At 48.3% G+C, this 15,819-nt stretch overlaps 1 protein-coding gene across 3 annotated transcripts in view; it reads right to left on the bottom strand.

Annotated features, from left to right (window-relative positions):
- Positions 1 to 3,863: 3,863 nt before the first annotated feature.
- Positions 3,864 to 15,819, bottom strand: part of LOC134013688 (rho GTPase-activating protein 26-like) — a 37,440-nt gene continuing 25,484 nt past the window's right edge. Inside the window, exons 14-24 of one of the 3 annotated variants that reach the window (XM_062453330.1) lie at positions 15,818 to 15,819; positions 15,438 to 15,522; positions 14,796 to 14,854; positions 12,354 to 12,459; positions 11,264 to 11,423; positions 9,792 to 9,936; positions 9,400 to 9,601; positions 6,784 to 6,819; positions 6,359 to 6,469; positions 5,662 to 5,753; positions 3,864 to 5,069 (exon numbers count right to left, since the gene is read on the bottom strand). The exon at positions 15,818 to 15,819 is cut by the window's right edge and continues 73 nt beyond it. In XM_062453330.1, the coding sequence (XP_062309314.1) occupies positions 4,981 to 5,069; positions 5,662 to 5,753; positions 6,359 to 6,469; positions 6,784 to 6,819; positions 9,400 to 9,601; positions 9,792 to 9,936; positions 11,264 to 11,423; positions 12,354 to 12,459; positions 14,796 to 14,854; positions 15,438 to 15,522; positions 15,818 to 15,819 (1,087 nt within the window). In that variant the 3' untranslated portion in view covers positions 3,864 to 4,980. The remainder of the gene's footprint in view (positions 5,070 to 5,661; positions 5,754 to 6,358; positions 6,470 to 6,783; positions 6,820 to 9,399; positions 9,602 to 9,791; positions 9,937 to 11,263; positions 11,424 to 12,353; positions 12,460 to 14,795; positions 14,855 to 15,437; positions 15,523 to 15,817) is intronic. The other 2 variants (XM_062453332.1, XM_062453333.1) reach the window with 2 other exon arrangements.

Raw genomic sequence — 15,819 nt, 5'->3', positions numbered from 1 at the left:
CCGGTGTAAAAATGGACCTAATCTCTATGACTTAAACGTCCTTTTAAGTTTTCCCTTCTTGTGATATTTTCAGGCATTTAGCCTACTCATATTGCATTCATTCATTAAAACCCCCTTTGAAGATTATTCTACGACGTTACCCGGCAGTAGAAGATGGAATCGTGATTCAAACAGTAACATCTGCTAACTGAAAATATGCCCCCAAAAACGTAAATAAGCTTGACATTTATTTAGTGGAAAATCGCTCATTCATAAAAAGCTCACTGGTAGCGATCAGTCAGTAACAACGCAAAATGCGATATAGCCCTGTGTGGAGAAGCTGCCCCGGTAAATTGTACTACTACGGTACAGTACTAGACTACTGCTGTGTTCGTCTTGGTAGCGATTGCGTTGGTTGAATTCGATTTAACGTTCCGTTGTACGGTTTAGGCTGAAATTAATTATTTTCATGAACAGATTGACAAAGTTTAGGCTGTGGCAATGAAGTTAAGGTTAGTAGTTAGATAGATTTTTGATTTAAGTAAGGAGAGTGCCGAACATGTTCTGTCGCCGTTTGACTTCCTAAACAGCTGTGTCTCGCGTAGGCTTACAGCGTTGCAGTGAGCTACACTGGTTTGAAACCACAGGTAATGATAATTTCACCCACAAATCGTTTACTTGTAATGTAATGTCATAATAAATCGTACAACGAAAATGTATTTGTGAGAAATGTTTATTTTAACGATTGAAAACAGATGCATCATAGACCACTGTAGTATGTGTTGCCCGGGCAACAGAGGCTAATGTCATGGTGCTACGGCTCTTGAAGGTGAACGTCGGGAGCTGGCTCGCATATCTGAAGAGCCGACTCTATTTTTAATAGATTAATACAGCCTATAAAAACTAAATGATTATGAAATAATGAATTTTAATTGTATTGAAAATAATTGACTAATTCAAAGAACATCAAAAAAATACTTGTAGTCTTAACCCTTGTGTTATCTTCGGGTCATTCTGACCCATCAGTCATTGTGACCCACCGTCGTATTGCGACAGATTTACTGCATACAAAGACAAAGTGAAGCATTTTCTTTTAACAGCTAGGCTGTCTCAGACCCCCCACATTGCAAAGGTTAAAAGAAAATTATTTTAATTTGTTTTTGTATTGGGTAAAATTGGGTAAACACAACGATGGTTCATTATGAACCTTTGGGTCATGTGACCCGAAGGCAGCACGAGGGTTAAAGGCGCACACGATCATCCTCACATGTGAGGATGATCGTGTGCGCATTCTGTTCCTGTCAATCCTGCATGAGGGAGGGCCGAGCCAACTCACAGTCAGAGAGTAGTCAAAACTCGGAGGAGAGCCATGATAAATCAATGCATTTTTAAAGATGTGGTTACGGTCGAGTATGATTTCATTTCATAATTTAATTCAAATTGTTTTCACACCCATCATAGTCAAATTCATAGTTAAAACATGGTCGCCTGGTGGTCCCACCGCTCAAGACCGCCCCGGTCCCAACACAAGCTCTTCTCCTGTCTGGCCCCCCAGTGGTGGAATCAACTCCCCACCTCCATCAGAGACACTGACTGTCTCTCCACCTTCAAGAAAAGGCTCAAGACACACTTGTTCCGGGAGTACAACGGTACTTACGAATGGTTCGCTTGACCCGATGTTAGTTTCCTCAAGGATCACAATGACTCTTGCTTAGAGACTTGTTGCTCTTGTGGTTAGTGGTAACTGACTTAAATTTTTGTACTCGCTGTGATATATTGTTTTTATTATTGTTGCTTGCTTTTTTCCACAGGTACACTTGCACTTATAGCAGTTCATGTTGTTTAATTGTAACTTGTTTAACTACATGCTCTTATGGTTCTTCCCTTTGGCACTTATTTTGGTTGCTCACAATGTGTGCTTCATCTTTTGGCTACTCGCAATGTTTTGTGGCTATCTCGTTGTTATGATCAGTGACCTATGCACTTTGTAAAGCTCTCTCTTGGAAGTCGCTTTGGATAAAAGCGTCTGCTAAATGAATAAATGTAAATGTATATGTAAAACATGTATTTTTTAAAGAGACGTTCGGGAGCCAAAAGAGCCGGCTCTTTTTGGTGAGCTGAGCCATATGAGCCGGCTCACGAAAAAGAGCCGAAATGCCCATCACTACGCTAAACTAATGTTCTGCTAGAGGTAGTCATGCGAGTTTTCGTGACGTTAGTGAGGTAAGTAGCGTCAGTGACTGTGGCTAGCAAATTAGCCACCGTTAGCTTCACTTTTCGCCACAAAAACGTAACTTGAGCCTAAACCATGCAACGGAACGTAAATCCCAATAGAAGCAACTCAATCGCTACCAAGACGAAACTTTTGACACCTAGGTTGTCTATGTAGGCCAAATATTGACTGAGTTTTAGGGGGCAAGAATAATAATAATATATATGTGAGAGAACAAAGGTTGTGCTCTCGCCGAAGGCTTGAGCACACCCAACTAGAGAGGGTACCCTTTCTGGGGAAATTGTGAAGTGTGCTTGCGGCACAGCTGGGGCAACTTAACTATATCACCTCCAAACCTATTGTTTCAATTAATATCAAATGCCCATCATGTTCAAATAATTGGAGATTATTTGATTCATGTTACGAAAGGACAAACGCATCTGACATAGTATATATATAAATAGATCTAGATAGACATAGATATTTTTTATAGATATTTAAAAAGAATAGTTAGATTTATGATGAAGATTGCATTATTAAAAAGTATACAACATTGTAAGGTTGTTTAAAGGTAAGGCTTAAGTCATTTTGCTACATACATAGCTTGCAGATGGAAAATGTTGTTTCAGTTTTGCAAATTATTTTCAAGAATTAGCTTATTACTAACATGGCTTACATCTAGCTCTGGTGATTGTTGCATTAGATCTCATTTATCTGGATAGGTGGTATTGGTCATGTGATCTAATTGCCAATCAACGCGAACAACCGGCAGGCCAGCAAAAACAAGTGCGTGATTATGAGCAAGTGTGACTGTATTAATGAAATGTACTGTTATAGTGCTATGTAAGCAATCCACACTCCAAATTAACCATTAGTTGTTTTGTGTATTTGTCCTGACAGGTTGAGAGCAAATGCTGAAATTCTGCTCCCAACTAGGCCCAACGTTGCAATATTACGTTTCCCTAAAAACGTACAAAAACATTTCTTTTTAATTAATCCTTCATTATCTGCATCAGAGGACTCCTACAACATCGTCTGACGTACTTTTTTTACATTGTTTCTATATTTGGGTCTTACAGGGTTAAAGTGGGCTTTTCTTAAACATACATTTGAATTCCGAATGATAAAGCAGTGGGTCCCTGGTAGCCTAGTGCAGTGGTTCTCAATCATGGTCCTCGGGACCCCCTGCCCTGCATGTTTTAGATGTTTCCCTGCTCCAACACACCTGATTCAAATGAATGGGTCGTTATCTAGTTATGCAGAAGCCTGCTAACGACCATTCATTTTAATCAGGTGTGTTTGAACAGTCAAATAAATATAATAATGGCAATAAGTATATACATGAGATATCAATTGTATCCAATTGTCCCCCCCCCAATAATATATATTGGGGGGGACACATCCCCAATATTCAAATCTGGTCAAAATGTCCCCCCCCCCCAATATATTTATATACAAATATAAATAAAATATAAATGTGCTATGCTACGACGCAACCATGCACGCTGTCCGAAATTATCATTAAAATTAATCATATTCACAACTACTCGTAAAAAGTTCAGGGGGGACCATCAGACTCCCCAGCAGATTTTGTCCCCCCCAATGTTGACTCCATGGCTACGGCCTTGATTGTATCCAATGCTAAGAGTAAGCACACTAATAAGCAACCGTGCTAGTTCAACTTTGATATTTCTTTAATAGGTGATATTCTTTACAACTTTGTTCATGATTCATTTGATCTGAAAGAATTTTAAGGCTCAATAAAGATACATACAAAATGAGCAACTGAGATGCTAAAAAATTAAGTTAGTACACTAGAAATACAAAATATAAAATTTTAGACTTGAAAAATTATACCTTATCAAACATCATATTTACATTGTTAATACACCCAAAACAATTCAGTTCATGATCACATTTTTAAGTATTATAAATAAAATACATATGAACAAAGTAGTCTAGTTTCACATTAAAACATTTTTTTTTTACATTCTTCCCTATACCTTAACAAAACTATGCTAAAAGTTCTGTTAAATACTTGTTCAAAGTGAACCAAGTTTGGGTAAGATATTTCCAGGATAGATGAGACCAAGTAGTTATGGGCCTCAAGACAAGTCAGCTATAACAAAGGGACTAAAATCGTTCCCAAAATGAAAGTTCTTACTTTTGATGGGTTACCTTATCTTTAATTCTAAATGTCACCATTCAATAGGAAAATTAAATAAGATCAGCATTAGGGACAATCTTCCTACTGGCTCAGGCCCTGTCCTGTCTAACCAAATGCCAAAAGCGCTAAATGAAATAGCAGGCTAATGTTGCTAAGAGAGCGAAAACTCACATTTATAGACACACATTGGAAAACTGTCATTCAGTTACAAAAGTGTCCCCACACCACCAACTTCATACCTACAGTACACTGCAGGACAAGCAAAGGGCTGCTACCTACAGATATTAAGGCCAGTCACTTTTGAACGTAATCTTTTCTTCTTTTTTTTACAAACCAGAACATCTTACACAAGTTCAGTTGATTCTGTACCTGTCAATTTAAGACACTCAAAGCAGTGGCAGTGAATTTGAATAAAAGCAAAGACTAAAAGATATACAAGACTTCATGGCAACGTCAGAAGATTTCAAACTGTCCCTTGATACGCACGCACGCACACACTCAACCCCACGCATTCCAGGTTCATGACCACAAACAGCCTTTTCAGATCAAACAATAATAAGTGATATTTTTTTCTTCCAGTGCAGCTCCAGGGTCTGTCCAGGCCTCCAGACCAGGTCCTGGGTCATACAAACTCCACATAGTTCTCTGGTATCAGTCCAGTCCTACCGTCCAGTGTGCCTTCCAGCCAGCCGGGTTCCCTCGAGGGGTGAACTGGGGGGGTACAAACACAATGTATGTGTACAAGGCACGTAGCTACAGAGGATGGATCGGGGTTATAGCTATGCTATGCTCAGGACTTCAAGGACATGCAACCCCAAGGGTCTTTATGTGGAGCAAGTTCACACCTCGGGGCTGTTTGCTCATAGCTCCCCTAAAACATAGTGTGACAAAGTCAATACCAACCAGAGAAGATAGAACGGCATAAATCCTTTGGTGTGAATGTGGTTTTTGTTAAGATAGGCTGGGGGTGGAGGGGTTTTGACAAGTAGAAGAATGTAGATTTACAATGAGGAGATGGTGTCAGGTTTCAGATTCATTAAGATAGCACCAAAGCTGCAGAGACTAGAGAGAGCATCCAGGAGAGGAGAGGACGACAGGAAAGGGGAGGGGACAACAGGAGAGGAGGGGGGGAAGAGGAGAGGAGAGGAAGAGAGGGGAGAAGAGAGGAAAGGGGAGAGGAGAGGAGGGTAGGGTAGGGTAGAGTAGAGTAGAGGAGAGGAGAGGAGAGGAGAGGGGAGGGGAGGGGAGGGGAGGGGAGGGGAGGGGAGGGGAGAGGAGTCATTTGTAGTCGTCAGAGGCTCACCATTTTCAAAGATGGTTCCTGCGATGAAGGATAGCTCCGAGTCGTGCTCAGCCTTACAAGCGTACAGTGCTCTGGCCTTTCTGCCTGGGCCACTACAAAGAGAGAAAAAGGCCAATCAATACACTCAGAAAAATGTTAGAATAGTCACAATGACATCACCATGCAATGAAACAGGTAAGGCTTCTCTTTTCCCCAACGCAAACTCTCTTGAAATGTAAGTGTATAACCCAATCCCCCCAAAAACAGTCTCTATACACGTTGATACTGGACAGGAGGTGTTGCTTAGTGGGTTTCTAGGAAAGGGCAGGGGAGGGAGTAGAGTGGGGGCAGGGAAGAATGTAGGCCGGACCAGAGGAGCCCTGGGGGGAAGCGGAGACGACCAGGTAAGGGAAGGTGCTGGGTGGGGTCCCAGGTCTAAGGAGGGAGTGGTCGGGGCAGGGTGGGGACAGGAGAGGCGCCCTGGAGGGAGAAGAGAGTCGGGGTTGCGCTAGGGCTAGGCAGGGAGGGGAAGTGTGAGTCATGCTGGAGACGTCAACAAAGCCTGTAGTAGTGAGAGAAGCCTGGTGGACAGATGACTGGCGTTGACTGCACTGACGTACGCACGACAGTAATATACTCATCATGTCACATAAGGAATGACTTCTAATTGGACGACGGAAGAGGATGAGTATCGAGGGGCGTGGCACGGGAGACAGACCTGACTGGGGAGGATTCGCTGGAGGCGGATGAGGTCGGCTGGGGGCTGGAGGGTGCGGAGAACATCGGCCATGAGGGTGAGCGTGGTGAGGGGGGGCTGGGGCAGGTCGATCTGAGACACACACACACGCACACTCTGTGTCACTGCAACCAGGCAGAGGTGAAAAGATTTGTGAGCCAGCAAGCATTACTGTTTGTGGTAAAAAAAAAAAAAAAAATAATAATAAAATAAAAAACCTCCACTGGCAGTCATAGTGGAGGCATTCATATTAGCATATTTACGTTTCAGATGTGGGATCAGTTGGGTTCAAGTGCAAGGAGTGAGAGATGTGAGAGATGCGATAAACTCATTTTGTGACCAGAGAAATAAGTCCTCCGCCGAACAAACGAACAGATATCAAGAGGTCATAAAAACACAAGGCATACCTTGTAGGGATAGCAGGGCGGCTCTTTGGATTCAACCTAGAACAGCACAACACAGGAGGAGGAAGTATTAGTCACGCATGTTTACAACCACCGTGGGAAGGAATAAAAAGAAGGTTGAATGTGCAGATCTTTATCACAGTAATGTGCATTCGTGTTAAAGACGAACGCGCTATGGACTGTCCTTCCTCTATCAGTGGGTGGACCGAAATGGGGTTTCCTGCGAGATTTGCAGACGACAACACAAGATGTCAGTGAAAAATGGGAGGAAGGAGGGGGGAGAGGGTGCGGGCTGGTAGCCGGTGAGAAGAGGAGGAGGTAGATTGTGTGGTGATGTGTTCGACCCCGGATAGCGGATAGATATCTGATTCTGCGGCCCTACTGACCCGTGGATGATTCAGGGCCAAGGCGACATTCATCACTCTACAGGGCAGCGCCCTGGGATGACCATTCCACACATGCTTTTATTAGCTAGCTTGCGTAACCGTCTTTGAACCGAACAGCTCATTCACATTCACCATTATCTCTTCTGGAGCGGAAAAATAAAATTAAAAAACTGCTCTTTCGGTGATGCTTCATTGCCATAGCAACAATGAATGAGGCGAAATGAATGAGGCGAAATCGACTGTTAATTCGGTCTTCAGTCATTTAGCCAGACAGCCAGCCAGACCCAAGCCACTAGTCTAGCATGTTCTAGAGGCTTGGGCTCCTATATATTACAGTTTAGCCCTCGTGCTGCCTTCGGGTCACAGTGACCCAAAGGTTCACAACGACCCACCGTTGTGTGTTGTGGGTAGACAACTCTACCCAATACAACAACAAATAAAAAGCATTTTATTTTCGGGCTGTGGGGGGTGTGAGACAGAAAATGCTTCACTTTATTTTTGTATGAGGTGAGGTTGTCGCAACACGTGGGGGGCTCACAGTGACTGAAAGGTCACAATGACTGAAAGGTCACAATGACCCGAAGATAACACAAGGGTTGACTACCTATCATTTCGATGACTACATCAGCAAGGATTTCAGTTTATGGGTCTGAAGGGCAAACCATACGGGTCTACATGCGAGTGATTGGTACACATCTGAAAGATAGTAAGGTTGTTACTGACCAAGAACTGAAATGTCTAGATGAATAAAAAGGTATAAACACCGATAATGTCGATGTGCCTACAGTCAATGCACACATGCCCTTACACTAACCCTAACCCTAGGCTGTAGCATCAGGAACACTGCCACCACATTTATGTGCCACTCACAGTGGACCTCTGGGGAGTCTACCATGGGGGACCACAGAACCAATAATTCTATTGTTTCAGGGGAGAGAGAGAGAGAGAGAGAGAGAGAGAGAGAGAGAGAGAGAGAGAGAACAAGGACAGCAAGGACAGACCTCCGCGGAGTGGAAACAGTGGAAGAGAATCCTCACACTTGTTCTGGCCGAGCGTGTTCCGACCGGAATTGTTCATTACAGGGAAGTGGATAATTGAGGACAGGTTTCTAGCATGAGTCACTTGGGCTGGTCTCTCTCTCTTCTCTCTCTCTCTCTTAACCCTTCTCTCTTTCTCTCTCTCTACCCCCCTCTCTCTCTCTCCCCCTCTCATATTCATTATCTCGAACTCAACTCAATGTGTTGTATTTTCAAAAGAGATTCTAATCCTTCCCCTGGGATTTCCCCGAAAGAGGGAGGAGGAGGAGAGTCGACCTGACCCCCTTTACCCCTCAGCCTACCTTGGTCTCACCAAGGGGCCTGTCTGCTGAAAACTCACAATAGCCCGAAGGATACCCAAAACCATCGTTGCGTTCGCCATCTGAGAAAGTGCCAAAAACAAAGGGAGAGGTGCAAAACAGGGACTTTCAGGTCAAACTTGTATCCCTCTGAGAGAGGGAGGGAGAGGGCGCACGTAAAAAATTTGACCTCCCCCCCCCCCCCTCTCGGTTCAAAGATTAGGCTCTTGAGGAGTTCCTAGAAAGCAATTATGCTGCTGTTCAACTTTAGGCGGAGGCAGCCTAAACAATCTCTCTCTCGCGCTCTCACTGACTGTCTCCGTTTCACCTGCTCTCTCTCTAAACAGACGACAATTAAGTCTGCTCAAAAATGCCACCGGGTCGAAGCGGCAAATCAATCACTTCTCCTTAATTAGCCGCGGCCCCATCTATTCCACAAAAAGAGAGATGGACGAGCGAGAGAGGCAGAGAGTGGACTTTGATACTTGAGACCCGACTAACATGGCATGTGTTTGCGTGCGAGCGTCACAGGATGTCTCACGTTACAGTACGAGAGTGAGCGACAGGTAAAAGGAGAGAGAGAGAGAGACAGAGAGAGAGACAGAGAGAGAGAGAGAGAGAGAGACAGAGAGACAGAGAGAGAGAGAGAGAGAGAGAGAGAGAGAGAGAGAGTCTTTGAGGGAAATATCTCATCTTTTACGCCGCTTTCCCCCACAGGGTGCACTTGGCTTGGACTCCCTTTCCATTCATCCTGCTTTCCCCTTCTCTACACGTCTGTCCACACACAACCTTCTCCAGTTGTCTGATGATAAACAGGCGAAGAAAGGAACAGAGAGATAAGATAGGGAGGGCGTGTATAAGTGTGTGTGTGTGTGTGTGCGTGTGTGGTGGACTCACAGGGAGTTGGGCCTGTTCTGGCTGGGCCTGGTTTCGGGGTCTCCGTCGTTGCTCGTCAGGCTGTTTCGGGGCGTCCGGCTCTGGCTGCTGTTGCTGCCGCCGCTGCTGTTGTTGCAGTGGACCGACAAGGAGGACTGGCTGCCCTGGCTCGGGGCCGGGGGCTCGGAGACCGAGTTCACCCCCACGCTGTTTCTCTTCTCTACTGGGTGGAAAGCGGCCATACAGAAGTGACAGAGTTTGTAAACGTTGAACTATCTTTTCTTTTTTTTTTTTTTTTTTATGTATTTTTTGGAACGATCCGAGGAGTGCAGCCTCGAGAAGGCCCGTATCTACGCGTGACGCCACATATTTGACGCCCCGGCGTGTATAAAGGGTGCGACCGGTGCGCCTACCTTTCTTGGAGTGCGTGGGCGTGTGGAAGAGAGTGAGCGGTCTCTCGCTGCAGGACGGGGCCTTGCTCTCGCCGCTGCGTCTCCGGGTCGGGTCGACCTGCTGGGGGGCCTGCCCGCCTCCGACGCCGGGCGTGTCCCTGAAGATCTGGAACACAGGAGATACAAGCCGAGCTGTAATCATAACGTGTGAAAACACGTTATGATGATGATGGTGCTTTTTATGAATAGAGACTAAACAATTAGTTTGAGATAGAATCGTGTAATGAGACAATTTTTTTACCACAAACACGTTGTTGAAACCATCGGACCAAAATAACTATAAAGCCACCAGTCACTCTGGATTTCTGAAATGTAAATGTTTTGAAAACACGTGGAAAAGTTTGTGTTTGCCGTTCTCAAACGACAACATGAGAACTCGGAATATCTCGTTGATGACCTCGGCCCACCTTCACAGTCGAGTCGCACGCCATCTTAGCACGCCCCAGAATCTATGGTGTCTCTCTTAACAGCATGGCAGGCCATTCAGCCATGCAGCGCATTGAAGACACCCACATGACTAGCTCACTCGAAGTAGGTCATTAGTTCTCCCAGGGCCAAGCTCTGCTGGCTAACGGGATTAAAGGTACAGTTATGGCTTTTCTCTCTCCCCCCCCCAATGTGTGCACTGACTGCAGTCTAGCCTAAGGGATCCAGAGTTCAGGATCTGCCCTGCCCTGCACTCGTCTCGCTCCCAAGCACAGAGAAACTCTTGTGCGAATTCCCCTCATGTTTAACTGGACACTCACACCAGTGAAGGTTGATATTTCATCCTGCCGGCCACAGATTTGTATGTGCTTTTTGTACTGAACACTCAGTCCAGGGTCACCTTGCAAGGATATGCTGTATCGCAAGGTCCAGCTGTGTGCTTATAAGTGTGTGTGTGTGTGTGTGCGTGTCTGTGTGTGTGTGTGTGTGTGTGTGTGATATCACATGTAACACTAGTTTCTTGACCACCATATACTGTTTTGGCCGTTGCCATAGTGACCCTCATAAGAGGCTTGGCTTAAGCAGCTTGGTGTAGAGAGAGAGATTTGAGGGCAGGGGAGGGGGGGTCTTGATGTGAAGCGACAGTCGGTGGGCTCCGAGGGAGAATGTCATGTGACTCCGGGAAAAGACACAACCCTGGGGGAATGAAGGGATTGTCTTTTTCCTCAAGACTTCTCTTCCTTCCTTTCTTCCTCTTCCTTCCTTCCTTCCTTCCTTCCTTTCCTTTCTTCCTTCCTTCCTTCCTTCCTTCCCTCCATCCTTTCTCTTCTATCCCTTCTTTCCTCATTCCTCTCCTTTCTTTCTTTCTTCCCTCCGTCCCTCCATCCTTCCTTCCTCCCTTCTGCTACCCTTCCCTCCTCCCTCCCTTCCCAGGCTTCCCCCTCCCCCTCGTCACGTTCATGTCGTTCTCTCTCGCGCCTGCTGCAAAAAGCCCCCCGGGTCCTCACCCTCTCGTGGTTCTCGATGAGGATCTCCACCACGATGTTCTGGAACTTGATGTCCATGATGGCCGCCACTGTCTCCTCCTGGGGGCGGAGCAGGGTGGGGCCGAAGACCACGCCCAGGTTGGCCACCGTCATGAGGTTCTGTGGGTGATGGCTGGCCACGCTGGAGGAGAAGGGGAGAGAGAGGAAGAGTGGCAGTACGTCGCTGTAGCTACAACGCGCGTTAAAACACCTTTCAAGACCTCCTCGACCACCCGGCACCACGCCCCGGAAAACTGTATTTATTTGTTTGTTTTGAACGGGGGCTCACTTTTCAAGGGTTAAGGTAGTGTTGTTGTTTCGTTAACGGTTAACTGTCTGGGCGGGGGAAGGATTAGGGGAAGTTAAAAACTCGGCATCATAATGCATAATATCTGTGCTGTGCTGTCCAACACAGACCCGAGGGAACCCTACCCATGTCGATATCCCAAACCAGAGACAGACCCCCAGGGAGGACCGACATCTGGTTAATGTCCTCGACTTGTCCGTATTCATGGGCCTACGGTATTTTAATGCATGTAGACCAGGAAATTACAGCCTGCTTTTCCTCTCTGTAATCCTCTTCGAATACGATGAACAACAACAGCTTCCCACAAATGCGGACATACAAACACACACACAGAGAGAAAGAGAGAGAGGGAGAGAGAGAGAGGGAGAAAGAGAGAGAGAGAGAGGGAGAAAGAGAGAGAGGGAGATAGAGAGAGGGAGAAAGAGAGAGAGAGAGGGAGATAGAGAGAGAGGGGGAAAGAGAGGGAGAAAGAGAGAGAGAGAGGGAGATAAAGAGAAAGAGAGAGAGAGAGAGAGAGAGAGAGAGAGAGAGAGAGAGGGAGATAGAGACAAACAAAGCTGGGTTGGATGTGAACACCACAAAGGTGTTTTCACCCTGCGCTTTACCCGGCCAATCGGCTTACAGCCTTAAGCGGGGCGCGGAGCGGAGGAGAGTGGAGTGGAGGAGGAGGGGGCGGGGTTTTGTTACCAAGTTAAAAGGGGGTGGGCGTGGGGGGGGTGGAGGGGAAGGGGGGAGAGAGGAGGGGGGCCTTTTCGCCAAACCTACTTTGCCAAGTGTTGGGCGAGCAGCTCCAGCATCTGACGGTTCTTCTCGGGAAGACGGTGGACAATGCTGTGGATCTCCGTCACTCTGGCCTCGGGATTGTCCAGCTCTGTGGGGAGAGAGGAAGGAAGGGAGGGAGGGAGGGAGGGAGGGAGGGGAGGGGAGGGAGGGAGGGAGGGAGGGGAGGAGGGAGGGAGGGAGGGGAGGGGAGGGGAGGGGAGGAGGGAGGGAGGGAGGGGAGGAGGGAGGGAGGGAGGGAGGGAGGGAGGGAGGGGAGGAGGGAGGGAGGGAGGGAGGGAGGGAGGGAGGGGAGGAGGGAGGGAGGGAGGGAGGGAGGGAGGGAGGGAGGGAGGGGAGGGAGGGAGGGAGGGGAGGGAGGGACATGGAAGGGAGGAAGGCAGGAAGAGGGGGGGAATCGTTTGTTTCTTGTGAACCAAATGTCCTCGACGGGGCTAGTCAGGGATGAGGTGACTGTGGTGCGCGGGTCTTCGTAGGTCACACGTCTACACGTGCGCTTGCTTATGCCGCGTGTTTATGCGGCCGCGAGTCGTTTGCGAACGAGGGCCCGCGCGAGCGCGCGTGCGCACCGGTGTGTGTGCGTATAGGTGGCCGTCTCGAGGGTCGTGAATCACGGTGTTCCGACATGAGTTGTGGCGGACGTCACTGCGCGAGAGTTCGATCGAGAGCACACACTGCGCCGCTCTCTCCCCCGGTATTCCCAATCCACACACACACAGACACACAGACACACACTTTCAAAGCCAACACTGGAGTCATACATCCTCCCTGTCCTAAAAGGGAAAGGCATTACCATCAATTTCAGTGCATTCCGACGGACAGAATCTGTTTGTTTTTTTTCTCCAGGTTTATGGGCCGCCATTTTTTGACAAAACAGCCCACACCAAATGGACATGTGCTCCGAGTCGACTAAGAGCCGATCTCCCTCGTTAAGTCTAGAAATGAATCGTTAGCCGGGGACGGTAAATGAGGCAGGGCCAGTGGCTGCCACACAGCCTGACAGCAGCAACAGGTCACACAGCACCGTTTAAGACCCTTTAACGTCGCGTTCGAACGGAACCAATGTACCGTGGTCCCAGAAACCTGGCATAGTAACAGGGGAACGCTCCTTTCAACCAAAAAAAAGAAAAACATTTAAGACAAGGTCTGCTGTGTGCAGTGCATACAGGGCTCCCCCTGCTGGACAGGAAGTTGGAGGAGGAGGAAGTGGCGGAGGGGGGGGGGGGAGGAGGAAAAAAAAGGAGGCGGAGGAGGAGTAAGCCGAGGAAGACGGGAGGAGGAAGGGAGGAGGAGAGGCGGGAACGGGAGGAGCGAAGGAGGGGGGACTCCTTTGGGAGGAGCGCGACGGGGAGAGACGAGCACCAGGTGGGAGCAGGGGGGGCGAGGAGGTCGAGCAGGAGAAGAGACGCGGGAGGCAGAGGGAGCAGCGTCGAACACCTGGACCCTGGGTATCCATTCCCAGAGACAAGGGACAACCGACCGAGACGAGAGAGAGAGAGCGGGAGAACGAGACCGAGAAAGAATGCGAGCGAGAAAGCACAAGAGAGAAACGGAGAGAAAGGCAGGAGACAGAAAGGGAGAGAGAGAGGGCTCCCCCGCCTCTCTTTCTGAGGGGGGGGGGGGAGAAAGGAGTAAAGAAAAAAGCATCATTGGGGACGGGGTCAAAATGGCGCAGGGCACGGAGGGGAGCGAGCGCGGGTGCTTTTTCTCCCCCCCCCTGACGGCGCACGCCCGCCTCAAATTGCAAGTGGCACCGTGCCCTGCCCGACACACGGAGGAGGGTGGGGGGGAGGGAGGAGCTCGTAAAAGAGAGTTCGTCTCAGGACAGCGTCCTGACATCACCCCACTGGCTCTGGGAGAGGGAGGGAGGGAGGCAGAGGAAGGGAGGGGGGAAACAGGAGGCAGCCGAAAAGAGAGGAGGTGGAAGGGAGGCGGAGGTGGTAGAGAGGAGGCGGCAGGGAGAGGCGGAGGGAGAGAGACGGCGGAGCGACTGGAGGAGGAGAGCAGGGGGAAGGAGGAGGAGGTGATTCGTTTGGAGAGAGGAGGACGAGTTGGGCAAGACTAAAGGGTGGAAAAGCTCTCTCTCTCTCACCAGCTGGTGTTACTCTAAAACCGTTTCCTCTGCGGCGAGCGAAAGACACCCCCCTATTTCCTGCTTTGACTTTTACGCGTCCACACAGCTTCCAAAGAGACACGCTAAAAACAGGCTGCCCATCCCAGACTAGTCCAGACTAGTCCAGACTAGTCTGGACTGGGACAGACCAGAGAACCGGGCACACCAGACCAGACCAGACCCGGTTTAAACGAGTGAAGAGTTCCTGTGGTGCCAGAGAAGACAAGGGGCCCAAGTGAGCCAACGACATCAGCTGGATCAGCACACACTCAGGACAGACAGACGGACAGACAGACGGACGGACGGACACTCACTGGCTGCTTTGATGAAGCTGCGTTGATACTGGTAGGTCATTAGCGGAGCAGGAAGAACCCTGTAGGACAGACAGGCAAGACAGATACTTTGATACATTGCATGTATTTATGCAGGCATTAAGCATCTAATCCTGCCCCTCCTGTATGTGCACTTCTTCATGCTGTCACTGCAAAAAATTCCCTATCAAATTGAAGTGCAAAAATATTCGTTATGAGCTTGGTAATGCTTACAAAAAGTACATTTGGTATTTGGTAAGTGCAGTAAGAACATTTGACCAGGTAAGATTTCTTAAGATAATGTGTTATGAAACACAATGAAGTCACTAGATAAGCCGTTTACACTACAAACAAGTCCAGCTAGATTTCAAATCTAAAAACAAGACGATCACACTTTCAGTGTCCCGTTTTTGCACGATACTTTGTCTTCTCTCTCCTATCCAGACAAGTAGCCCAGTCGAGGACCTAACGTCCTGGGACCCACAAAGGCTTCCCACGGCTGCTAAACAGTTCCCCGGGGCGATGCCGTCAGACTCTAACTGAGGCGGGGGGGTGCTAACTCATCCAGGGGGATGTCATCCAGACGGACGAGTCTCCTCTCTGTCCTCCCCCGGCCCCCGGCCCGTCCTGCTCGGGCTGGGCTACCTGAGGTAGTGCTTGATGGCGCTGGTGATGGTCTTGATCTCCCACTCCGTGCCGTCCAGTTCCACGTCGGCGCACGTCTTGGGATCTGGACACGGGGGCGACCAATACAGGCTCATCAAGTGTGTGCGGTTAACGGGGCTAGGCAGACACCGCATCGCAACGACGTGAGGACGATCTGCTTTGGGGTACTTGGTCATGCGATCATCTAGCTAGAGTGTCATGGCATACAGTGATAACTTGATGGTCTCTCTCCAGGCGAAGTCTCGTAAAAATGACATTTTGCATGTATGTATTCTATTTGTTTATAGCTGGTATCTAGACTGGGCTCTGCTGCAGGGAGTGTGGGTGTACGTGTGCGTGCGTGTGTGTTGCTGTCTTACCC

The sequence above is a fragment of the Osmerus eperlanus genome, chromosome 27, assembly GCF_963692335.1.
Source record: "Osmerus eperlanus chromosome 27, fOsmEpe2.1, whole genome shotgun sequence".
NCBI lineage: Eukaryota > Metazoa > Chordata > Actinopteri > Osmeriformes > Osmeridae > Osmerus > Osmerus eperlanus.
The sequence above is the reverse complement of the archived record's forward strand: the minus strand, read 5'-3'. Positions and strand labels throughout refer to the sequence as shown.